This window comes from Pristis pectinata, chromosome 1 (genome assembly GCF_009764475.1).
Source record: "Pristis pectinata isolate sPriPec2 chromosome 1, sPriPec2.1.pri, whole genome shotgun sequence".
Classification (NCBI taxonomy): Eukaryota; Metazoa; Chordata; class Chondrichthyes; order Rhinopristiformes; family Pristidae; genus Pristis; species Pristis pectinata.
In genome coordinates this window covers 82,785,975-82,811,404 of record NC_067405.1, presented here as the reverse complement: position 1 = coordinate 82,811,404, position 25,430 = coordinate 82,785,975, and the positions used below count along the sequence as shown (strand labels likewise).

General features: G+C 45.6%; 1 protein-coding gene across 1 annotated transcript in view; it reads left to right on the top strand.

Annotated features, from left to right (window-relative positions):
* Positions 1 to 6,016: 6,016 nt before the first annotated feature.
* cdan1 (codanin 1) overlaps positions 6,017 to 25,430 on the top strand; it is a 111,229-nt gene continuing 91,815 nt past the window's right edge. Inside the window, exons 1-6 of the mRNA XM_052028079.1 lie at positions 6,017 to 6,110; positions 8,467 to 9,143; positions 13,182 to 13,406; positions 18,624 to 18,799; positions 22,120 to 22,239; positions 24,828 to 24,903. Coding sequence (XP_051884039.1) covers positions 6,033 to 6,110; positions 8,467 to 9,143; positions 13,182 to 13,406; positions 18,624 to 18,799; positions 22,120 to 22,239; positions 24,828 to 24,903 — 1,352 coding nt within the window. The 5' untranslated portion in view covers positions 6,017 to 6,032. The remainder of the gene's footprint in view (positions 6,111 to 8,466; positions 9,144 to 13,181; positions 13,407 to 18,623; positions 18,800 to 22,119; positions 22,240 to 24,827; positions 24,904 to 25,430) is intronic.

The following is a 25,430-nucleotide window of genomic DNA, read 5'->3' as shown; positions in this document are numbered from 1 at the left end:
TTGCAGGAGGGGCAGGACTGGCAGCTTAATATCATTAGTTTCAAGTTAATTATGGATAAGGACAGGTCTGGTCCTCGAGTTGAGGTTCTAGATTGGAGAAAGGCCAATTTTGTGGAAATGAGAAAGGATCTAGGAAGAGTGGATTGGGATAAGTTGTTTTCTGGCAAGGATGTGTTCAGTAAGTGGAAGGCCTTCAAAGGCGAAATTTTGAGAGTGCAGAGTTTGCATGTTCCTGCCAGAATTAAAGGCAAAGTTAACAAGCATAGGGAACCTTGGTTTTCAAGGGATATTGGCGATCTGGTTAAGAAAAAGAGAGAGGTGTATAGCAGGTATAGGCAACTAGGAACAAATGAGGTACTTGAAGAGTATAGAAAATGTAAGAAAATACTAAAGGAGGAAATCAGGAAGGCAAAAAGAAGACATGAGGTTGCTTTGGCAGATAATGTGAAGGTAAACCCAAAGGGTTTCTACAAGTATATTGGTCCCCTTGAAGATCAGAGTGGTTGTCCATGTGTGGAGCCTCAGGAGGTGGGGGAGATCTTAAACAGTTTTTTTGCATCAGTATTTCCTCAGAAAATTGGCATAGTGGATATGGAAGGAAGGGAAACAAGCAGTAGTGTCATGGTATGTATAGAGATTAAAGAGGTGCTTGCTGCCTTACAGCAAATAAAGGTAGATAAATCCCCCGGGCCTGACATGATATTTCCTCAGACCTTGAAAGGGACTAGTGTAGAAATTGCAGGGGCCCTGGCAGATATATTTAAAATGTCCTTAGCCACGGGTGTGGTGCCGGAGGACTGGAGGGTAGCTCATGTATTTCCATTCTTTATAAAAGCCTCTAAAAGTAAACCAGGTAATTACAGGCCAGTGAGCCTGACATTAGTAGTAGGGAAGTTATTGGAAGGTGTTCTGAGAGATTGGATATACAAGTATTTGGACAGCCAAGGGCTGATTAAGGATAGTCAGCATGGCTTTGTGCATGGTAGATCGTGTTTAACGAATCTTGTAGAGTTTTTCGAGGAGGTTACCAAGAAAGTAGATGAAGGAAAGGCTGTGGATGTCGTCTACGTGGACTTTAGTAAGGCCTTTGACAAGGTCCCACATGGGAGGTTAGTTCAGAAGGTTCAGACACTAGGTATCCATGGAGAGGTTGTAAACTGGATTCGAAATTGGCTGTGTGGCAGAAGTCGGAGAGTGGTAATGGATGATTGTTTCTCAGACTGGAGGCCTGTGACTACTGGTGTGCCTCAGGGATCTATGCTGGGTCCATTGTTGTTTGTTGTCTATATCAATGATCTAGATCAGAAGTTTTCAACCTGTGGTCCGCGGACCCCTGGGGGTCCACGATGGGTTACCAGGGGGCCCGCGAGCAAGCCAAGAAAAAAATGGAAAAGCGACCTGTTACAAAGATGTAGCTAGCTTACTTGCTTGCTCCAGTTTTCCAGTATTCAGAAAATCAGCCATATCTAATCTATCTGTTAGGCGACAATCTTAGAGGCTTAGACAGTATTCCCTTCTGGTAAGCTGCCGCTTCATGTTCGATTTGTGTAGTCGGAGTAGTCAGTAGTGTTCACTACTCACTACTGTTCTGTTGTGCACTGTAGTGTTAGCGAGACTGAGTGACGTTGTTGGTGTGCCTTAATAATATTGCTTACTTACCGTGCATTTACGCCGCAGTGACGTCACTGTTAAATGAAAAATGCACAAGCGTGTAAATTTTAGATTAATTTTGATAATTTTGTTTATCAGTAATAGTAATTAAACTGTCCAGCGCGTATTGCTGAGTATGGAGAAATTTCTGAAGGGAAAAGCTGAGCAGAAACCGGAAGATTCTGATGACGAAGGGGATAAGGGTGACCGAAAGAGAAAACAACGCAAGTACGATCCAGAATACATTTCATGTGGCTTTATCGCAGTGGGGACAAATGCGAACCAACCTCTCTGTGTTGTGTGTTTGCAGACACTGTCCAACGATGCAATGAATCCAGCAAAATTGAAGCGCCATTTAACAACAGTGCATCCAGACATTACCAGTAAGCCGAAGGAATATTTTGAGCGGCAAAAGGAGCTGTACCTCAAGCAGAAAGGCAAGATGACAGCTGCACCACTGTAAATGAGAAGGCTCTTCGCGCATCAAATTTGGTAGCATTACGAATAGCACGTTCCAGAAAGCCTCATACAATTGGAAAAGAGCTTATACTGCCTGCAGCAGTAGATATGTGCGAAGTTGTACTGGGAAAAGAATCCAGTCAAAAACTGAAAGCCATTCCACTGTCTGAAGAATTGACGATATGGCAGAAGATATACAGAGCCAGCTGATAGCACGTCTTCAGCAAGTCAGATTTGTGATTCAGCTCGATGAAAGTACTGATGTTGCCAGATCTGCGCTGTTGTTGGTTTATGTTTGATATTGCTGGGAAGGAGAGGCTTTGGAAGACTTTTTGTTTTGCAAGGCACTCCCAGGGCATACAACCGGTGAAGAACTTTTCCGTGTGCTTGACACTTTTTTTGTACAATCAGCATTGGCGTGGACACAGTGTATTGGAGTATGCATGGATGGTGCTGCCGCAATGACGGGACGGAAGTCAGGTCTAGTCGCACAAGTGAAAGAAGTAGCTCCACATGTAGCAGCAACCCACTGCATGATTCACCGTGAGGCCTTGGCTGCAAAGGATATGGATGAAAATCTTATGGATGCGTTTTCCACGTGCATTAAAATCGTTAACTTTATCAAAGCCAGGCCGCTCAATCATTGTTTGTTTGTAAACATATGCCGTGAAATGGAAGCTGAGCATAAGCATTTGTTGCTACACACAGAAGTCAGATGGCTGTCACGAGGCGTGTATATGAATTGCGAGATGAACTGCTCATTTTTCTAAATGAGCATAACGGATCATTGGCACAGTTCTTGACAGATGAGGCGTGGGTTGCCAGATTAACTTATCTTGCAGATATTTTGGATGTTTTGAACAGCTTAAATCTATCACTGCAAGGACCTGGCTCAAATGTTCTGAAAACGCATGACAAAATCAATGCCTTCCAGAAAAAACTCCATATCTGGAAGGGAAGATATGAGCAAGGTGTCTATGATATGTTTCCGTTGCTAGCTGACTTTCTGACAGTGAACGAGACTAAGAGGCCATTGCAAGCACCGTTTTGAACCATATTCAACAGCTGTCACATTATTTCCATGAGTATTTTGGCAACGATGACACGAGCATATTTGATTGGATTCAAAATCCGTTTGAATGCATGCTTACTGATTTAACTGGACGTGAACAAGCAGAATTGGCTGAACTGTCATCTGACAGGACTTTGCGCTTGCAGTTCAACCGAATGTCACTGTCGTCGCTCTGGATAGCATGTTCCCAGGAGCATCCACTGCTGTCTGGCAAAGCTGTCAATGTTCTGTTACCATTTGCAACCACTTACTTGTGCGAAATAGCATTTTCTGCAGTCACTGCCATGAAAACCAAATACAGATCAAGACTGAATATTGAGGATGACATATGCGTATGTTTGTTGCACATACCACCACGTTTGGACAAACTCTGCAGTGCAAAACAGGCACAACCTTCACATTGAACTGAACACTGAAAGACCCTGCTGGTAATTATCGGTGATTGAAATAGTCACTATTTCACTATTTCAATAGGGCCTATGTGCAGTAATTTAAGTGTTGTATACATGAATTATCAATTGTTTGATCTTGTGGGCTTTGGGGGTCTGCCATCTAACAAGAACATGTTCTGGGGGACCATAGCATGAAAAAGGTTGAAAAACACTGATCTAGATGATAATGTGGTAAATTGGATCAGCAAGTTCGCTGATGACACTAAGATTGGAGGCGTTGTGGACAGTGAGGATGTAGTTCTAGATTCTCCAAACCTGGGAAAAAGACTGAGTGCATTTACCCTATCTATACTCCTCATAATTTTATACACCCCCATATGATCAACCCTCAGTCTCCTACACTCCAAGGAAATAGGTCCTAGCCTGTTCAACCTCTCCCTATAACTTAGTTCAAGTACTGGCAACATTGTTGTAAATCTTTTCTGCACTCTTTCCAGTTTAATAACATCTTTCCTTCAGCAGGGTGACCAGAATTGAACACAATACTCCAAGTGTGGCCTCACCAACATCTTGTACAACTGCAACATATGCCCTGACTGATGAAGGCCAGTGTGCCAAAAGCCTTCTTCACCATCCTATCTATCTGCGAAGCCACTTTCAGGTAACCATGTCCCTGAACTCCGAAGTCCCTCTGTTCTACAACACTTGTCAGGACTCTGCTGTTTCACTGCGAATATCCTACCTAGATTTGACTTTCCAGAATGCTTGGCACTTATCCTAATTAATCTCCATTTGCCGTTCCTCAGCCCACTTACCCAGCTAATCAAGATCACACTATAATTCTTGATAACCTTCTTCACCGTCTATGATACCACCTTATTTTAGTGTTATCTGCAAACTTACTAACCATGCCTTGTACTTCCTCATCCAAATCGTTGGTACTAGATGACAAACAACAAAGGCCCCTGAGGTACATCGCTAGTCTGGATCTCCAGTCTGAGAAACAACCTTCCACCATCACCCCCTGCTTCCTCCATCAAGCCAATTGTGTATTTAATTAGCCAGCTGTCCCTGGATTCCATGCAATCTAACCTTCCAGAGCAGCCTACCATGGTGGAACCTTATCAAAGGCCTTACTGAAGTCCATATAGACCTTTAAAAGCTTCACTTTAATCAACTATAATTTTGTCTGCTAAGTTTTGAGTCCAATTTATCCAAGCAAAGTTTACTCTCGTCCCTTTGAAATTGACTTTTGACTAATTGACCATTTTTTCATCAGAGTAGCCTGTATCCTTTCCTGCAGCTATTCTAAACCTTATGATATGAGTGTTGTTTCCTTGATGTTCCCCCACTTGTATTTGCTCCACATAGACTGGCTTATTTCCCAGAACCATGTCCAGCAAAGCTGACTTTCTTGTTCAGCTGAAACCTATTGATCACAAAGGTTTTGACAAGTTGAAACTTAAATAGAAGTTGTTTCTGTGGAGTGGTTGATGCTGTCTATCATTGTAGCTTTAGTATCATTGCTAGAGGCCTAAGTGATATGTGAGTATTTTTTGTTATCTGTGGAAGGTATGTGTTTGTATCCCTCACAAATTATGAAGGGAGTGCACATGGACTTCTAAATGGCATCTAATAATGTGCCCCATAATAGGCTTGTCACCAAGAATGAAGGCCTGGGTTATAGTGGATGTAGTAACATGGATAGAAAATTGGTGAAGTATCAGGAAACGGGGAGTAGCGTTGTAAGCAAAAAACAAACTGCTGGAGGAACTCAGCGGGTCAAGCATTGCAGGGTGTCAACCTAAAACGTCGACTATCCCTTTGCTCTACAGGTGTTGCTCGACCCGCTGAGTTCCTCCAGCAGATTTTTTGCTCCAGATTCCAACATTTGCTGACTGACTCTTGTATCTCCAATAGCAATGAAAAGTAGTTTTTCCACCTGGGAAGATTTGCATATTAAAGTTACCTGAGGGAAAGGGCAGATTTTGAATAAGGCAGAGAAAAGATTGACAGAAAATGATTCCAGGGAGCAGGAGCTTTAAGTCATAGATGGGTTGAGTGGAGAAGCTGGGATGGTTCTTCTTAGGACAGAGGGAGTAGTGAGGACATCTGACAGAGGTATTTAAAACCACAAAGGACGTAGACAAAATAAAGAGAAACTGTTGTCGTTGGCAGACGGTTTAAGAACCAATGCACTCAGAATGAATATAATTGGCAAAAGTGATGTTAAAGCAATTCTCTTTGCATGGTGAGTGGTTGGGGCTTGGCGTACATAGCAGGTAGATGCAGCTGACGGGTAGTACTCTGCAGTGCTGTGGGAGTGGGTCGAGCTGGATAGGCCTGAGGTGGAGTCAGTGCAGGCCGGGCGGGTCGAATGGCCGGTGGGCGGAGCGGTCCCTGGGCGCGGGGGCGGGGCCGCGCGGTCACGTGCCGCCGCCCGGAGGCGCGCGCGGGCGATGGCGGCGGTGGTGCTGGAGCTGCTGCTGTGCGGCGAGCTGGCGCCGGCGGAGGCGCTGCCGTGGCTGCGGGTCCAGGTAACGGAGGCGAACGACCGTGGTGCCGAGCATAGCAACGCCCCTCTACCCTCTCGCCGCCCGGCTCACACCACGGCCGAGTCCGTGAGATCGGCGGCAGGGAAGAGGGCAGCGGCTGGGCCCCGCCCCGCCCCCCCAGCACACCGCCCCCCCGGCATCCCTGCTCCCCCCCCCTCCCCCCTCCCCCCCTCCCCCCCTCCCCCCTCCCCCTCCTCCCCCTCCTCCCCCTCCTCCCCCCTCCCCCCCCTCCTCCCCCCTCCCCCCTCCTCCCCCCTCCTCTCCCCCTCCCCCTCCTCCCCCTCCCCCCTCCTCCCCCTCCTCCCCCTCCTCCCCCTCCCCCTCCTCCCCCCCTCCTCCCCCCCTCCCCCCCTCCCCCCTCCCCCCTCCCCCCCTCCCCCTCCCCCTCCCCCCCCTCCCCCCCCCCTCCCCCCCCCTCCCCCTCCCCCCCTCCCCCTCCCCCTCCCCCCTCCCCCTCCCCCCTCCCCCTCCCCCCCCTCCCCCTCCTCCCCCTCCCCCTCCCCCCCTCCCCCCTCCCCCTCCCCCCCTCCCCCCCTCCCCCCTCCCCCCCCTCCCCCCTCCCCCCCCTCCCCCCTCCCCCCCTCCTCCCCCCTCCCCCCCTCCCCCCCCTCCCCCTCCTCCCCCCTCCCCCTCCCCCTCCCCCCTCCTCCCCCTCCTCCCCCTCCTCCCCCTCCTCCCCCTCCCCCCTCCCCCCCCCTCCCCCCTCCCCCCTCCTCCCCCCTCCCCCCTCCCCCCTCCCTCTCCCCCTCCCCCCTCCCTCTCCCCCTCCCCCCTCCCTCTCCCCCTCCCCCTCCCTCTCCCCCTCCCCCTCCCCCCTCCTCCCTCTCCCCCTCCCCCCTCCTCCCTCTCCCCCTCCCCCTCCCTCTCCCCCTCCCCCTCCCCCTCCCCCCTCCCTCTCCCCCTCCCCCCTCCCTCTCCCCCTCCCCCCTCCCTCTCCCCCTCCCCCCTCCCTCTCCCCCTCCCCCCTCCTCCCTCTCTCCCTCCCCCCTCCTCCCTCTCTCCTCCCATGCTCCCTCTCCTCCTCCCTTCCTCCCTCTCCCCCTCCCCTCCTCTCTCTCCCCCCTCTCCCTCTCTCCCCTCCTCCCTCTCTCCCCCCTCCTCCCTTACTCTCTCCCCTCCTCCCTCTCCCCTCCTCCCTCTCCCCCTCCCCCCTCCTCCCTCTCCCCCTCCCCCCTCCTCCCTCTCCCCCTCCCCCCTCCTCCCTCTCCCCCTCCCCCCTCCTCCCTCTCCCCCTCCCCCCTCCTCCCTCTCCCCCTCCCCCCTCCTCCCTCTCCCCCTCCCCCTCCCCCTCCTCCCTCTCCCCCTCCCCCTCCCCCCTCTCCCCCTCCCCCCTCTCCCCCTCCCCCCTCTCCCCCTCCCCCCTCTCCCCCTCCCCCCTCCTCCCTCTCCCCCTCCCCCCTCCTCCCTCTCCCCCTCCCCCTCCCCCCTCCTCCCTCTCCCCCTCCCCCCTCCTCCCTCTCCCCCTCCCCCCTCCTCCCTCTCCCCCTCCCCCCTCCTCCCTCTCCCCCTCCCCCCTCTCCCCCTCCCCCCTCCCCCCTCTCCCCCTCCCCCCTCCTCCCTCTCCCCCTCCCCCCTCCTCCCTCTCCCCCTCCCCCCTCCTCCCTCTCCCCCTCCCCCCTCCTCCCTCTCCCCCTCCCCCCCCTCCTCCCTCTCCCCCCCCTCCTCCCTCTCCCCCCTCCTCCCTCTCCCCCCTCCTCCTTTCCCCCCTCCTCCCTCTCTCCCCTTCTCCCTCTCTCTCCCTCCTCCCTCTCTCTCCCCCCCACCCTCTCCCCTCCTCCCTCTCCCCCTCCTCCCTCTCCTCCTCCCACTCTCCCCTCCTCCCTCTCCCCCTCCCCCCTCCTCCCTCTCCCCCTCCCCCCTCCTCCCTCTCCCCCTCCCCCCTCCTCCCTCTCCCCCTCCCCCCTCCTCCCTCTCCCCCTCCCCCCTCCTCCCTCTCCCCCTCCCCCCCTCCTCCCTCTCCCCCTCCCCCCTCCCCCCTCTCCCCCTCCCCCCTCCCCCCTCCCCCCTCCCCCCTCTCCCCCTCCCCCCCTCTCCCCCTCCCCCCTCTCCCCCTCCCCCCCTCTCCCCCTCCCCCCCTCCCCTCCTCCCTCTCCCCCTCCCCCCCTCCTCCCTCTCCCCCTCCCCCCTCCTCCCTCTCCCCCTCCCCCCCTCCTCCCTCTCCCCCTCCCCCCTCCTCCCTCTCCCCCTCCCCCCTCCTCCCTCTCCCCCTCCCCAGCTTATCCCTTGAATAGACATACCCTAAGTCCTGACTTGTCCTACATCCTCTCAAAAGTAGTCATCTATTTCGTGCCAGCTTCAATGTTTACTGAAACTTTTTTTTAATCTCACTTTTTAACAGGATGGTGAATTGAGTGACAAGCTTTTGGCATATAATTCACAACGGAAGGATTTTGTACCCTTCCTTCTCAATTTTTTAAGAGAACAGACAAACCAACTGATACCAAATGGGCCACCTACTCCTGCAAAGACATCATCTGCCAAAGGGCTGAAACCAGCTGGGTGCCCTCAGAACAGGGATGATAGCAGCCAAACAGTAAGAAGAATCAGCAACTCGCAGACCCCAAGAGGGACTAAAACACAGTTGTTCCCAGACACACCAAATAGTTCCTTTAACTCAAGTGCTTCCTTTCAGTCTCCTTCACCCAGTGGCTCCTCATTTTTCTCAAAGTTAAATAGTGACGTAAACTGTGCAGTCTCACCTGTTAGCCCTGACCTCAGCAACAGCACGCCTCTGCGCTATGGAGAGCGACGATTAACTCAGAGAGCCAGCCTTGGGCAATTCATTGTTCAGAGCCCTGAAAACCAGTTTCAGCGACGTGCTAAGAAGAAGAATTTCTTAGTTGCTGGTCGCCAAGGAACCAAGGACTTGGGAAGAAGCGCAGCTGAAGAGGATGGTGCGCAGTGGAATGCCAACAGGAGGAATGTGGAGTTCGTCAGCACCTCTCAAACTGCTGCTCAGCTAAACATATATAACCTAGAAGAATTTCCACCAGTGGGTGCAACTGCTTTGGGAAGGTAAATGTACTTTGGTGTAAATAAATTAATTCCCAGTTCAATTAATATTAAGAACTAGGAGTAGGCCAGTTGGCTCTGAGCATGCTCCATCATTCATCATAATCATAGCTCATCTGCTTTAGCATCATTTCCCTGCACAATCCCCATATTCTTTGATTCCCTCAACGTCCAGAAATCTGTTGATCTCAGTTTTGAATGAACTAATGAACTCAGTGACTGAATCTCCACAACTCCAGGGTAGAGAATTCCAATGATTCACCGTCCTTTGAATGAAGAAGTTTCTCCTCATTTCAGTCATGGAATGATTGAGTTGTAGAATGATGCAGCACAGAAACAGGCTCTTTGGACTATCAAGTCATTAAATAACTATTTACATTAATCCCATTTTATTCTCCCCATATCCTCCTCAAATCTCCCCAGATTCTACCACTCACCTACACACTAGGGCAATTTACAGTGGCTAATTTAACCTACCAACCTGCATGACTGGGATGTAGGAGAAAAAAGGTAACCCATGCAATCACAGAAAACGTGCAAACTCCGCATAGACAGCACTTGATGGTGTTATCTGCAAACTTGTAGATGGCGTTATAGCAGAATCTAGCCACACAGTCACTGAGGACGCAGTCTTTTGGGGCACCGGTGTTGAGGAGAATCATGCGGAGGTGTTGCTGCCTATTCTTAGTGATTGCGGTCTGTTGGTCAGGAAGTCAAGGATCCAGTTTCAGAGGGAGGTGCTGAGTCTTAAGTGTAGGAGTTTGGCAAAGAGTTTGTTCAGAATTATTGTATTGAAAGTGAAGCTATAGTCTGAATAAATAGGTGTGTGATATAGGTGTTTCTGTTATCCAGATGTTCCAGAGATGAATGCAGGGCCAGGACATGGCATCCACTGTGGACCTGTTACAGCATTAGACAAATTACAGTGGGTCAAGGTTGTCTGGGAGGCTGGAGTTGATGTGTGCCATGACCAGCCTCTTGAAGCACTTATGGTGGATGTCAGAGCCACTGGGCGGTAGTCATTAAGGCACGTTACCTTGTGTTTCTTCGGCACCAGGATGATAGTGGTCTTCTTGAAGCAGGTGGGAACTTCAAATTGGAGCAGGGAGAGGTTAAGAATGTCTGCAAGTACTCCCGCCAGCTGTCCGGGCCAGACGCTTTCCATGGTTGACTCTCAGGAAGACTGATCTGATGGGGAGCTCCGCAAAGAGTATAAAATGTGTTGGGAGATGTTTGAAGAGGAAATTAGGAAGGCAAAGATGGGTCACAAAATATCACTGACAGACCTGAAGACATTTTATAAGTATATTAAGAACAAAAGAATACCAGGGTAAGAGTAAGCCCATTAGGGTCAACAGGGGCAATCAGTGTTTGGAACAAGAAGGTATAGGTGAGATCCTAAATGAATATTTGTCATTAGTATTCAAAAAGAAAATAGGTTTTGTAGTTGGAGAACTGAGCAAAGGGGGAGGAGAAATTCAATAGCCGGTCTCCATAAATAAAGAGGAGGTGCTCAGTTCCTTAGTGGGATTAAAGGACAGATAAATCCCCGGGTCCAGATGGGATTTATCCCAGGCTGTTATGGGAAGCAAAGGAAGAGACAGCTGGGGCTCTGACTGAGATGTTTTACATCTTTGCTGGCCATAAAGTGAGGACAGTATGTGTGGTTCCCCTTTTCAAGAAAGGCAGCAAGGAAAAGTCTGGCAATTACAGACCTATGAGCCTAATGTCAATTGTAGGGAAGTTATTGGAAAAATTTCTGAGGAACAGGAACAATCACTTGGAAAGGCAGGGACTGATCAGAGATAGCCAGCATGGCTTTGTCCAGGGCAGATCTTGTTTGACCACTGTCATTGAATTTTTTTGAGGTGGTAACAAAGTGTAGTGTGCAGTGCAGATGTGGTTTACATGGACTTCAATAGGACTTTCAGCAAGGTCCCACATAGTAGAATGGTTCAAAAGGTTAGGGCCCAAGGGATCCAGGGCAACTTGGCAACTGGATCCAAAATAGGAAACAGAGGGTGATGGTAGAGGGTTGTTTTTGAGATTGGATGCCTGTGACCACAGGAATTGGTGCTAGGACCCTTGCTATTTGTAATGTACGTGAATGATTTGGATGTGGATGTAGGAGGCCTGCTCACTAAGTTCTCAGGTGACACGAAAATTGGTGAGTTGTTGATAGTCTGGAGGATGGTCTTGGGCTTCAGAGTGATAGCGATATGTTGGTGAAATGGGTTGAGAAATGGCAGATGTTTAATCCAGATAAAGGGGAGGTGAAGCATTTTGGGAGTACTAACAAGGCTAGGACATATACCATGAATCGTGAGGTCCTAGGGAGTGTCAAGGAACAGAGGGACCTCGGTGTGCAAGTCCAGAGATCTTTTGAAGGTGGCAGCGAAGATGGGTAACGTCGTTAAGAAGATGTACAAGATACTGGCCTTCATTAGTTGGGGCATTGAATACAAGAGCAGGGAGGTTATGTCCAACTGTATAAAACATTGGTCAGACCTCAGCTGGAGTACTTAACAACATGCAGTTCTAGTTAGCACACTATAGGAAAGATGTGATAGCACTGGAGAGGGTGCAGAGTAGGTTTACCAGGACATTTTCTGGGATGCGAAGCATTTAAGTTATGAGACTGGAGAGGCTGGGTCTGTTTTCACTGGAGCGGAGGAGGTCAAAAAGGGACATGATTGAGGTACATAAAAATTATGAGGGCGTATAGATAGGGTAGACTGCATGAATCTTTTACCTTTATCAGAGGTGAATAAAACTAAAGGGCATAGATTTAGTGTAAGAGGTAAGAGATTTAGAGGGGATGTTTGAGGGACCTTTTTCATCCGGAGAGTGATGGAGGCAGAGTCATTGACAGCGTTGAAGAAGTGTCTAGACGAGCACTTGAATCGCCTAGGCAAAATAGGCTATGGGCCAAGTGTGAAAGATGGGATTAATACGGATGGGTGCCACTGGCTGGCATGGACATGTGGGCTTAATGGCCTTTTTCCATGCTGTATGACTGTGACGTAGGCAGTTAACGTCTTGGGTCAGGCACCCTTCATCAGAATTGGTAAAGTGAGATGAGTGTGATTAGATAAGTTGTCATTGTTATTTTGTATTCTATTTTTCTTTGTACAAATTAGATGTTACTTTTCCTGTGCTAAAATGGTATCCAAATTTTAAAAAGCATTTTATTGGCTGTAACAAAATAAAATATGTGGGGTGTGTTTAATAAATACAAGGTATTTATTATAGTCATAGAGTTATATGGCACAGAAACAGGCCCTTTGGCCCAATGTCTGTGTGGACCAAGATGTCGATCCAAGCTCTCCCATTTGCCTGTATTTGGCCTGTATCCCTCTGAACCTTCCCTATCCATGTACCTGTTTAAACGTCTTTTAAACATTGTAATTGTACCCGCCTTGACCACTTCCTCTAGCAGATCATTCCAGAAACCCACCACTCTCAGTGTGGCAAAACTTCCCCCTCAGGTTCCCTTTAAATCTTTCCCATCTCACCTTAAACCTATGCCCTCTAGTTTTAATCTAGATTCCAGCATCTGCAGTCCTTTGTCCCTCCAGTTCTAGACTTCCTACCCTGGGAAAAGGACTGTGACCTTATCTGTGCCCTTCATGATTTCATAACGCTCTATAAGATATAAGGATCCCCCCCTCCCCACCTCCCTTACTCCAGGAAAACATTCCCAGCCTATGCAGTACTTCCTTTATCACTCAAGCCCTTGTGAATCTTTTCTGGACCCTCTCTAGCATAATCACATTCTTCCTATAGTATGGCGACCAGAACTGCATATAATTCTCCAGGTGCAGTCTCACCAGCACCTTGTACAGCTGTAACATGACATCTGAATGCTTGTAACTCAGTGCTGTGTTTGATGAAGGCAAAAATGCCATTCACCTTCACCACTCTACTTGTGTCACCACTTTCAGGGAACTATGTTCTACAATGCTCCTATATTTTTGACATTTTTCTGTTCGATAATGTACATTTGTGGGTCAATGATGATTTGAATTGCATTTATTTCAGTAAAACAAAACCATCAAGAAGAATTAACCCTACTCCAGTCAGCGTAGAGCGGTTGCAGTCCAGACCCAAGAAGTGTTTTACTTCCACTCCTTTGAGTCAACCATTGTCCTCTACGCACTCCACAGGAGCTACTTCTGAAGCACTTGGAGCTGGACCAGAGGGACTTGGCCCCAGCATACCTTCTAGTAACTTGCAGGAAGAGCGGGAAATGTTGAAAATTGAAAGGTAATAAACCTCTGGGTAAATTGTATTTGTTATTTAACACATTTGTTTTTTTTAGTTTCATCTTTCAATTTTTGGACTATCTTAATGGTGCAGATGTGGAAGTCTACTATTTCATTCTGTCCTCTGACTTGGATTTTGATAATCTACCAACTATGCATTAACTTCAGCATGTTTTAAAGCAGTACCATTCTTTTCCAAAAATGAACAATGACAATATTCACTATTTAGAGGGACCCTGTGACTGATTTTCAGTATGGAGATCTGTCCCTCTTAAAGGATACAAGAAGTTTCTCTGTTTGTCATTGTGAGAATTTGTGAGTGGGAACTTTTCCAGTGGTTTTAAATATACAGGCCACATTATTAACGGAATAGTGTAACCATGCTGCAAACCTCTGACATTTGATTTACCTGGAGGAAAACCTTGAGGGCAGGTTAGATAAATCAAATTTGTTTTCTATTAAGGATTGAGCTATACACTTGCCAGGATGGATGTGGCTGCAACAGCACTCAAGAAGCTTGAGCTCATCCGGGGCAAAGTGAACCCCTTGATTGGTGTCCCATCAGCCACCTTAAACATTCATTTCCTCTGTAACTGATCTACCTTATCTCTACTGTGTGTTCTCTGCAGAATGGGTGACGCCAGCTTGCCAAGGCTTCAGTTATAACACCTCACAAACGTGACCTTTCCCATGTAAGGCGCATTTGGCGCATACTTCACTACCTGGAAGTTCTCCTCTAAGTCGAGTGTCAATGTACCTCCATTTTTGCCATTGTTGGGTTGGAATTCCCTTCATGGCATTGTTGTAGGAATACCTTCACGTTACTTGTAGTGGTTCAAGACTTGGCTCACACTGTCTTTGCAGTAGTGGCTGCTAAATTGATGGCCTTTTTACAACAAAAGCAACATCCCACAAATTAATTAAAAAAATATTTACAGTGTTAAAAGGATTTGAAAAGTAGATTATTTGCTTGGGATTTTGAGCTGAGGTGGGCAAATGGATTTGAGGTACAGATCATCCACAAACTAATTGAATGATAAAACAGATTTGAGCAGTGGAACAGCCTACTTTTGTTTCTAATGTTTGAAATCAGTGGGAATTGTTATTACACAGGATTGAGGATGAACTGATAATTTTCCTGTTTCACACACTATTTAACGTGTATATTATACATTTATATATAAATACTTACAAATATATTTATATTTTAAGTATGTCCCTGTAGAGATTTATTTTGCTATAAATTCGGTTGCCTGGTTGACTTGTTGGCTGAGCAGTCTACTTTTGCCAAACAAATCTTTGCCCTTGAGTAAATTAAACTTTAAGCATCCAGATTATATTGGATTTTCATTAATATGTCTTCACAGTGGTATACTGTAATGGTTTTTTCTTCACTACTGTCTTGATATTAATGTGCATAAAAATAAGGATTTTATCATAACCAACCTGTATATTTTTTTATTCAATGGATGACTGTTGTGAAGGACCTTCAGATGGTTTACTATGTAAATGAAATGTTAATATTACCAGTTCAGGAGATTTTTTTTATCTTTGCCAGGCTCTGAAAGACTATCCTGTTAGTCCTGCTCCCTTGGGTCTTTACCCACAGACTACAGATAGTTTCCCTTCAAGCCTCTCTCCAATTCTTTCTTTAAAATTACCACTGACTCTGTTTTAACTTCCCTTTCAGCCAGCCAATTGCAATTGACTTCAGATCACAGCAATTAGCTGCATTACAAAAATATTAATTATCTTTCCTTTCTTCCTCCTCACCCTCAATTTTTATTGAGCACTGTCCTATATATGTATTCACACAGAGTTCCAGATTTTCCCTTAATTATTTTAGAAACAATTCTTTGATTTAATAATGACCATTGTCATGGACAACTAGTGTTCAGTTGATAGCACAAGTATCTGAAAAGAAAAATTAATCAAATTCAGTGGGAATTAAGGTTTTATGACCAAACAAATCTTTTTTTCAGTTTCTTATTATCAACTGTTTTTCCCCTTAAATGCAGTATGTGCTTCAGTGGCTTTTCTTGGCAAGTTAAGTGAAATCCAAAGTCTCTGATGTAGGTTTTGACCTGAATCGTCACCAATTCCTTTCCTCCCACAGAAGCTGCTCGACCTGCTGAGTTCTTTGAGCAGATTGTTGCTCCAAAGGCACTCCACTCCACTCAAATTGTTTAAATTGAAGTAGATTCAATAGTCACTACTCTTTAGAACCAGCCACAAGGCCTATACTTTCTAAATTCTCTGTGGTACACAAGTTCTGTGTTTGGATTCAGTAATCTGGAATTGTGGACCAGAAATAATTTATTTGTAGTGATCAGAATCTCTGACAAGCACCTTATCAGCGGCAGTTACTATGTTGTGTAAGCTATAATGAGTTAACTTCTATTTGTTCCTAATTGCATGATAGTGTAACTCTACCAGTGGTTGACTAAATACACACAACTTATTTTGTTGTGTCTGAGAGCCAATTTGGATATTATGTAAATAGTCTTTGAGGGCTTCTGATCTCCTCTACAAAGTGCAAGTGTAATATTGAAGTGAAAGATTGAAAGGAAAACGATGCACAACAATTTATTGGATACTGTGACACAAGAGATTCTGCAGATGCTGGAATCTGGAGCAACACACACAAAGTGCTGGAGGAACTCAGCAGGTCAGGCAGCATCTGTGGAGGGAAATATACAGTCGACATTTCAGGTCAAGACCCTTCATCAGGACTGAAAAGGAAGAGGGCAGAAGCCAGAATAAAAGGGGAGGGGGGGGTGAGGAGCGCAAGCTGGCAGGTGTTAAGGTGAGTTCAGGTGGGGGTGGGGGGAAGGTAGGTGGGTGGGGGAGGGGGGAATGAAAGGGAAAGATGTTAGAAGCTGGGAGGTGATAGGTGGAAGAGGCAAAGGGCCAAGGAAGAAGTAATCCAATAGGAGAGGAGAGTAGACCATGGAATTAAGGGAAGGAGGTGGGGAACCAGAGGAAGGTGATGGGTAGGTTATGAGAGCGGGAGAGGAGAAAGAGAAGGGGTGAGGGGGCCACTGGAATGAGGAAAAACAAAGGGAGGGAAACAGGGGAGTAGTTACTGGAAATGAGAGAAATCGAGGTTGATGCTGTCAGGTTGGAGACTAACAAGATGGAATATGAGGTGCTGCTCCTCCAACCTGTGTCTGACCTCAAAGTGGCAGTGGAGGAGGTTATGGATAGACATCTCAGTATGGGAATGGGAAGTGAAATTGAAATGGGTGGCCACTGGGAGATCCTGGCTGTTGCAGTGGATGGAGCAAAGATGCTTGACAGAGCGGTCACCCAATCTGCGTCGGGTCTCACCGATGTAGTAGAGGCCGCACTGGATGCAATAAGTGACACCCTCAGATTCACAGGTGAAGCACTGCATCACCTGGAAGGACTGTCTAGGGCTCTGAATGGTGGTGAGGGAGGAGGTGTAGGGCCAGTTGTAACACTTTGCACGGTTGCAGGGATAAGTGCTGGGAGGGTCATCAGTGGGGAGGGATAAGTGGAGAAGGAAGTAGTGGAGAGAGCGATCCCTGCGGAAAGTGAAGAGATGGGGGAGGGGAAGCTGTGTCTGGTGGTGAGATCCTGTTGGAGATGACAGAAGCTGTGGAGAATGTTGTGTTGGATGCGGAGGCTCGTGGGGTGGTAGGTGAGGACAAGGGGAACCCTATCCCTGTAATGTCAGGTGGGGGGAGAGGGTGAGGGCAGACATGTGGGAAATGGAGGAGATGCGGGTGAGGGCTGCATTGATAGTGGTGGAAGGGAAACCCCGTTTACTGGAAAAAGGAGGACATCTCTGATGTCCTGGAATGGTAGGCCTCATCATGAGAACAGATGCGGTGAAGACTGAGGAACTGAGAGAAGGGAAATAACATCCTTACAAGTGACAGGGTGGGAAGAGGTGTACTCAAGGTAACTGTGGAAGTCAGTGGGTTTGTAAAAGATGTTGCTGGATAATCTGTCTCTGGAGATGGAAACAGAGATCAAAAAAGGGGAGAGAAGTGTTGGAGATGGACCAAATAAATTTGAGGGCAGGGTGGAAGTTGGAGGCAAAGTTGATGAAATTGATGAGCTGAGCGTGGGTGCAGGAAGCAGCACCGATACAGTTGTCAATGTAGTGGAGAAAGAATTGGGGAGCGTTACTGATGTAGGCTTGGAACATGAAAAGGCAGGCATAGCTGGGGCCCCTGTGAGTGCCCATGGCTGCACCTTTGGTTTGGAGAAAGTGGAAGGAGCCAAAAGAGAAGTTGTTGAGGCTGAGTACCAGTTCTGCCAGGTGGAGGAGGGGAACCGTTTGGGTCTGTTGTCAAAGAAAGAATTGGAGAGCCTTGAGGCCTTCCTGATGCGGGATGGGAGTCGACATCCACGGTGAAAATGAGGTGGTCAGGGCTGGGGAACTGAAAGTTGTTGAAGTAATGGAGAGCATGTGGAGTGTCACAGATGTAGGTGGGAGGGGACTGGACCAAGGGGGACAAAATGGAGTCTAGATTTTAACTCTCTCACCTGGACTCACCTATCACCTGCCAGGTTGTGTTCCTCCCCCTCCCCCTACCTTTTTATTCTGGCTTCTGACCTCTTCCATTTCAGTCCTGATGAAGGGTCTTGACCAGAAACATTGACTGTTTATTTCCCTCCATAGATGCTGCCTGACCTGCTGAGTTCCTCCAGAATTTTGTGTGTGTTATTGGATACTGTATTTTGTTAGTAAGAAATGTATAGATAGGAGTTTAACACCAGAAGTTTGGTCTCCTTTGAAATATTGATGGACTTGCTCTGTAACTCCGGTATTGTCGGTTCTGCTTATTCAGTTATGTATTAGATAAAATAAGATTTCTTTATTAGTCACATGTACATTGAAACACACTGAAATACACCTTTGCATAGAATGTTCTGGGGTCAGCCTGCAAGTGTCGCCATGCTTCCGGCACCAACATAGCATGCTCACAACTTCCTAACCCGTACGTCTTTGGAATGTGGGAAGAAACCGGAGCACCCGGAGGAAACCCACACAGTCACGGGGAGAACTTACAAACTCCTTACAGACAGTGGCCGGAATTGAACTCTGGTTGCTGGCGCAGTAATAGCGCTAAATACCCTGAATTAGTGCATGCAAAATTGCAAGGAACTACTGGTGTACATTTGGCAATTGTATTTTTGGCTATAGTGGTTGTTCCAGTATTTTTTTTGTTTTCAAATTATTTAGATCTAAGTTGCTTCAACAGTCACCAGTCTTGGACCCAGCCACACCCATTAAGTGTCAGTATGGAAGATCCTTCAGTGTTTCCTCCGACAGTATTGCTGTATGTGCTGATGTAAGCAAAGTTTCTCATAGAAAGCAGTTGGATGTGTTGGCTCAGTTGTACTCTGCCTGCATCTCTGGTAAGTGAACAGATTTTTCGATGATTGGAAGGTAAACAGAGGGAAGATGATTTTTTTTTTACATTGTGAATTATGATTTGGGATGTGTTACCTAAATATGAATTATAAGCAGATTCAATAGCAACAGCCAAAGGGGACTTGGTTGTACTTTTAAAAATGAAAAACTTGCAGGGATGTAGGAAAATAGGACTCAGTGAGCAAATTTCAAGAAGCCAACATGGGCCAAATGGTCTCTCTCTGTTGTGAGTACACTAAGTGTAAGTCTTAAGAAAAATTAGTTTACGGTAAAATGATATGTAGTGTACAGACATGTTTGTCCAATAAAACCTCTAGTTATAAGACTTGTTCCAGTGTATTTAAAATGCCTGGTGGCTCCCTATGTGGGAAATTATTTACTTTGGATGTTTTTATAATTTGTTTTGTTGCTGGCTTGCATTTTTTTTGTATTTCCTCTAGTGCCATTGCTAAGATCATAAACTCACCATTCAGGGAATTTTGTGAAAGACTATTGTGTTATCTTGACGAAGTAGATCAAAATGTATTTCCACTAAGCTGGTCACTTGGGTATTCTATTTTCTTTTGTTCTCCTTCAGACCAGCTCACCTTTCAACAGAATTATTGCTGTTTATCCACTTCATCAGATTCAGGTTTATTATCACTGACTTGTATGATGTGAAATTTGTTGTTTTGTGGCAGTAGTACAGTATAAAGACATAAAAATTACTTTAAATTACAAAATAAGTAAGTAGTGCAAAAAAAAAGGTATAACAGGGTAATGCTCATGGACTGTTCAGAAATCTGATGGTGGAGGGGAAGAAACTGTTCCTAAATCATTGAGTGTGGGTTTTCGGGCTCCTGTACTACCTTCCTGATGGCATGTCCTGGATGGTGAGGATCCTTAGTGATGGATGCCGCCGCCTTGAGGCACCACTTCTTGAAAACATTCTCACTGGTCGGGAGGGTTGTGCCCGTGATGGAGCTGGTTGAGTCTACAACCCTCTGCAGCCTCTTGCAATCCTGTGCATTGGAGCCTCCATACCAGGCTGTGATCCAATCAGTCAGAATGCTCTCCATTGTACATCTGTAGAAATTTGCAAGACTCTTTGGTGATGTTTCCTCAAACTACTAACAAAGTAGATCCACTGTTCTTGCTTTCTCCCCATATTCCTGAATCCCTTTGCCATTAAGAAACATAACAACCTCATTCTTGAATATATTTAATGACTTTGCCTCCACTGCCTTCTGCAGTAGAGAATTCCGAAGCTTTAACATCCTCTGGTGAAGAAATTTCTCCTGATCTTTGTTCTAAATGGCCTACCCTGAGTTCAGAGACTGTGACTCCTGGCTCTAGACTCTGCATCCATTAGGAATACCCTCCCTGTGTCTTCTCTGTCTGTCCTGTTAGAGTTTTGCATGTTTCTGTGAAATCCCCTCTTCTATGCTCCAACGAATATAGACATATCCCAGTCTCTCTTACATCAGTGTTGTCATCCCAGGAGTTAGCCTCGTAAAACTTTGTTGCATTCTCTCCATTGCAAGAGCATTCTTCCTCAAAAGGATACTAAGGCTGCACATACAACTCCAGACAGAATCTCACCAAGGCACTGTAGAGCTGTAGCAAGGCAATTTTGCTCCTGTGCTCAAATCCTTTTGCCGTGAAGGCCAACATACCATTTGCCTTCCTAATTTGCTTGCTACAATGAATAAGCATTCAGTGATGGACATCCGGTTCTCATTGCACCTTCCCTTTTGCTAATCGATTGTCATTCAGATAATATTTTTCTGATTTTAGAAACAAAGTGCATGGCATCACCTTTACCCACATTAAACTGTCATGTGTTTGTCCACACCCCCAACTTGTCTTAATCACACTGGAGCCTTTTGCATTCTTCTCATAGTTCACACTCTCTTGTTTGTGTTGTCTGCAGACTTGGAGATGTTACGTTTAGCTTCCTCATCCAAATCATTGACATATATGGTGAATTAATGTGGCTGAAGCACAGATTCCTGTGACACCCCATTATCGCTGCCTGTTTATTCCCACTCTTTCCTGTCTATCAACCAGTTCCCAGTTCATGAGAATTAATTTTGAACACCAACCTCTTTTGTGGAACCTTATCAGACGGCTTCTGCAAGTCCAAATACATCACCTTCATTGTTTTTTCTTACCACTGGTCCAGTTAATTTATTAAGCATGATTTCCCTTTCATAAACCTATGCTGACTTTGTCTGATCCTATTTGTGCTTTCCAGGTATTGTGTTATTGTATCTTTTATTTTTTTAAATTTAAATTTTAAATTTTATTTACAGCGTGGTAACGGGCCCTTCCAGCCCAGCGAGTCTGCGCTGCCCATTTTAAACCCCCAAATTAACCTACCTGTACGGCTTTAGAATGTGGGACGAAACCGGAGCACCCGGAGGAAACCCACGCAGACACAGGGAATGTACAAACTCCTTACAGACAGCGACGGGAATCGAACCCCGATCGCTGGCGCTGTAATAGCGTTGCGCTAACCGCTACGCTACCGTGCCGCCCCAATGATAGACCCTAGCATTTTATCTTCTGCTGATGTTATGGTTACTGGTCTGTAACTCCCAGTTTTTAACCTTTAAATCGTATGGTTACCTATACCATCCTCCAATCTAAAGGACCTGCTAAGAACTGAACAGAATCTGAAGAATTTTGGAAGATGACCACCAATGTATTCACTATTTTTAGAGCTGCTTTCTTTAGATTATCAGCCTCTGGGGATTTGTCAGTTTTTAGCTCCATTAATTTCCCTAGCATTTTTTCTTTATTAATTGTTTATTATGAAGGTGATGTATTTGGACTTGCAGAAGGTTCCACAAAAGAGGTTGGTGTTCAAAATTAATTCTCATGAACTGGGAACTGGTTGACAGACAGGAAAGAGTGGGAATAAACAGGCAGTGATGATGGGGTGTCACAGGAATCTGTGCTTCAGCCACATTAATTCACCATATATATCAATGACTTGGATGAGGAAGCTAAATGTAACATCTCCAAGAATGCAAAAATGCAATTCTGGGCCTTGTCCAGGAATTTACTGTGAATAATGTCTCTGTGATCTGAAATTGGTGGGTCATTTTCACTAATGTTTTACAGTACTGTGCAAGGAGTATAGAATGGTGTTCTTTTAAGAATGGAAGATATTAGTTTTGGTTACTTGTGGGCTTTAAAGTAATATTCAACCAAGTGAGGAGAGGTCCATAGTAGAAAATGCCCAATTCCTGCAAGAAAAAGTTGGATAGATGTGAGACAACCAAATGTAAATAACTAATTTAATTTTTTCTAATTCCAGGGAATTTAGTGCCAAACATTTTTTTGGAGCTGTTCTTTATACTGCAGCTGTTGACATCCAGGGGAGGAACATCAACAGATGATTTGGAAGATGGTGTGGAATATGCCACTGAAAGAAAATGTAAGAGTTGTGCAGTGGGAGACACTGATAACTGTATTCCCAATATATGCTTCAAGCCAAATGCAAATCATGTTAAACAAACTATGGAATAGCAGATAATTTCCATTGATATACCACCACATTCAAAAATTCTTTCATAATTAGTTTAGTACTTTTGAATCATAGATATTGTTTTAGTGGAATAAAGGCAGCAGTTGGTTTGCACACACATAGATCATTCAAATAACAATGCAAGTACCAAAAAATCATCGTGATGTTGATAGCATGATAGAATACATGTGAATAGGAGGGTCAGCAATGGAAGATTTATCATGATTTTGGAATTATAGTTTTGGAGCCAAAGGTATGAGCCTTTGTAAGATCCGGTGTGAAAGTCATTACAGACTCGGTGGATACAAGAAAAGTTAATGGGACAGACCTTCTGCCTTTCAGCGCCATACAAGCACAGATCACTTGTGGGAGCCCAGCTCTCAGCATGTCGGTGGAAGCAGGGCCTCTCCTGTAGAAATGACAGGCTACAGCGATGAGCAGTGTGAACAGCTGTGAGGCCTCTGCTCACTGGCTACAAAGCCTGCTGTTTAAATTGAATTAATTCTATCGACAAGGGCAAACATTTAGAATTTGTCAAAAATTAAAAATAATAGAATTATAAAAAACATTTTGGAAAAAAGTAAACAAAAACACACCTACTTAAAGCAATTAACTATTTAAACTAACTTAAATCAAATAAAGATGGGGTGGCACTAGTCGAACTGCTGCCTTAAAGCTCCAGTGAGCTGGGTTCGATGCTGACTTCTGGTGCTCTCTGTGGGGTTTGCATATTCTCCCCGTGACTGTTCCCCTGGGTGCTCCAGTTTCCTCCCACAGCCCAAAAATGTGTGGGTTAACTGGTGGTAGTAAATTGTCCCTAGTTGTAGATAAAGTGGTAGACTTTTTAAAAAAGATGGGAGAATGTGGGGAGACTAAAATGAGTTAGGATAGGATTGGTGGAAAATTAGGTGCTTGAAGTTCACCATGGACCTGAAGGGCCAGTTTTCATGCTGTATCTCTCTATGGCTCTAAAAAATCTTCACTTGCAGTTTGGCTCATGATTTCTGTGGTGAACATGATGCCGAATTAAACTAAATCTCTTCAACCTGTGCATGATCCATATCCGTCCATTCCGTGCATATTCATGTGTCAGCCTAACAGCTTCTTAAACACCTGTTAATTTTTTCTATCATTCACTTCATTGGGATTAAACTGGTGTTGGTTCAGTGGGCAGATTTCTCAGCTCGAAAGCTGGAAAGTCTATGGAAATTCACCATGTCCTCTTGGATCTACGACGAGTTGCTAATGCATGTGGACTGTGGCTGGTGTTCTGTTGATCAGGAGGTTAAAGGTCATGGGCAACTCTGCTGGGAGGTCCTTCTAGGATCTTGGCAGATGTGTCCTAATATTTCTAAAGACGTTAAAGAAGGACTGAATTATTTTCTACCACAGTTCTGTTGTTGAATCCACAGCAGGGCAAGCACTAAGATGAACTTGGAACAAGCTGCATTCAGAATTAAAACCAACCATTCCCCTACTTACAGCACTTTGCCAAACAAGCTCTGGAGGTGCAACACCTGTATTTTCACCTCTTCCCGTCCCACTATCCAGGAACCAAAACAGATCTTTCAGATGAAGTAGTGATGGACTTGCATTTCCAATCTACTACATTCAGTGTTCGCAATGTGGTTTCCTCTACATTGGAGAAACCAAATGTAGAATGGATGACTGCTTTGCGGAGTACCTGTGCTCAGTTCACATGGTCAACCCTGACCTTTCAGTCTCCTGTCACATTGATACTCCATTCCATTTTTGCTCTGACCTGTTTATGGCCTCTTGCATGATTCTAATGAGACCCAATGTAAGCTCAAACAACAGTTCTTCACCTTCTATCTGGGCACATTGCAGCTTTCCAGACTCAATATTAAGCTCAACAATTTGAGGTAACTCACTTCCTATGTTTGTATCAGAACTGGCTAGTACTGCCTTAGCTTATCAATCAATAATATTAAGTTTTTTTTTCTCTTTTGATGCTGCCTGATTTGCTGCATATTTCATAGTTTTTCCATGTTTCTTTGTTTCTAGAAATAGGAAAGATGTTGAAGTCCAAGCACAAGTTTACATTTCTCTGATTAAATGTTTGGTGATTAATCTCTGACTCTAACTTGAGTGCAAAAATCTAGGCAAGCTAACTGGACTGTCAGTGGAGATGTGCTACATCTTTCAGATGAGTCTTAAACTGAAGCCGAAACTGTCAGTTGATAAAAGATGGCAGAGCACTGTCTATAGAAGAGCAAAGGAGCTCCCTGCATTTCTTGGCTTCGACCAGAACAACAAAAACAAAGTCTCTGGCCATTGTCATATTACTGTTTGTGGGAACTGATGTATAAATTGACTGATGAATTGTGCTAGATATAAAACCATCTAAACTTCCAAAGCACCTCAATGTCGGTAGGACACTTTGGAATATCATGATCTTGAAAGGCGCAAAATAAATGTAGGTTTTTTTCCTTTATCTCTTATCTTTCTAATACCTACATTTTCAATTTATTTTTCAGATGTGGAAATGCAGTATTTCAGAAGTGTGCATAATTGCATCTATTTTGCTGTCAGAGTTCTGGAAAGACAATTCACGTGAGTTACTTACATTATTATCTGGGTTTGCCATTGAGATGCTGGCTGCATCTTTCATGATCAGCTTGTTTTAAATTTTGGATAGGAAAGGTGTAGAGAAATATGGCTTACTGCAGAAAATTGGGATTAGCCTAGATAGGTGTGCTGAGGTGTGCTGAGAAGACACGTTTCTCTGCTGTACGATTCGATGATTTAAAGCACACAGGGAGGCCATTTGGTCCATTGTATCCATGGCAGTCACAGAAGAGCCACTTAGACTAATCAAATTCCCCGCCTTCCAGTTCATTGTCCTTTAGGTCAAGAAACATTGTTATTACACAGGCACTTTTAGAAATTATTTAAGTGCACTATAGGGATAATTGTTGTGGTGAGAGGAAGTCTGCAAAGACTGAAGCTCTTTGTAGATGTGGTCATGGAATTGTAGAGCATTGAAACAGGCCTTTTGGCCCGTTGCATCCATGCCGACCCTCATGCCTATTTATACTAATCCCACTTGCCTGCATTAATTCCATACTCCTCTATACCCT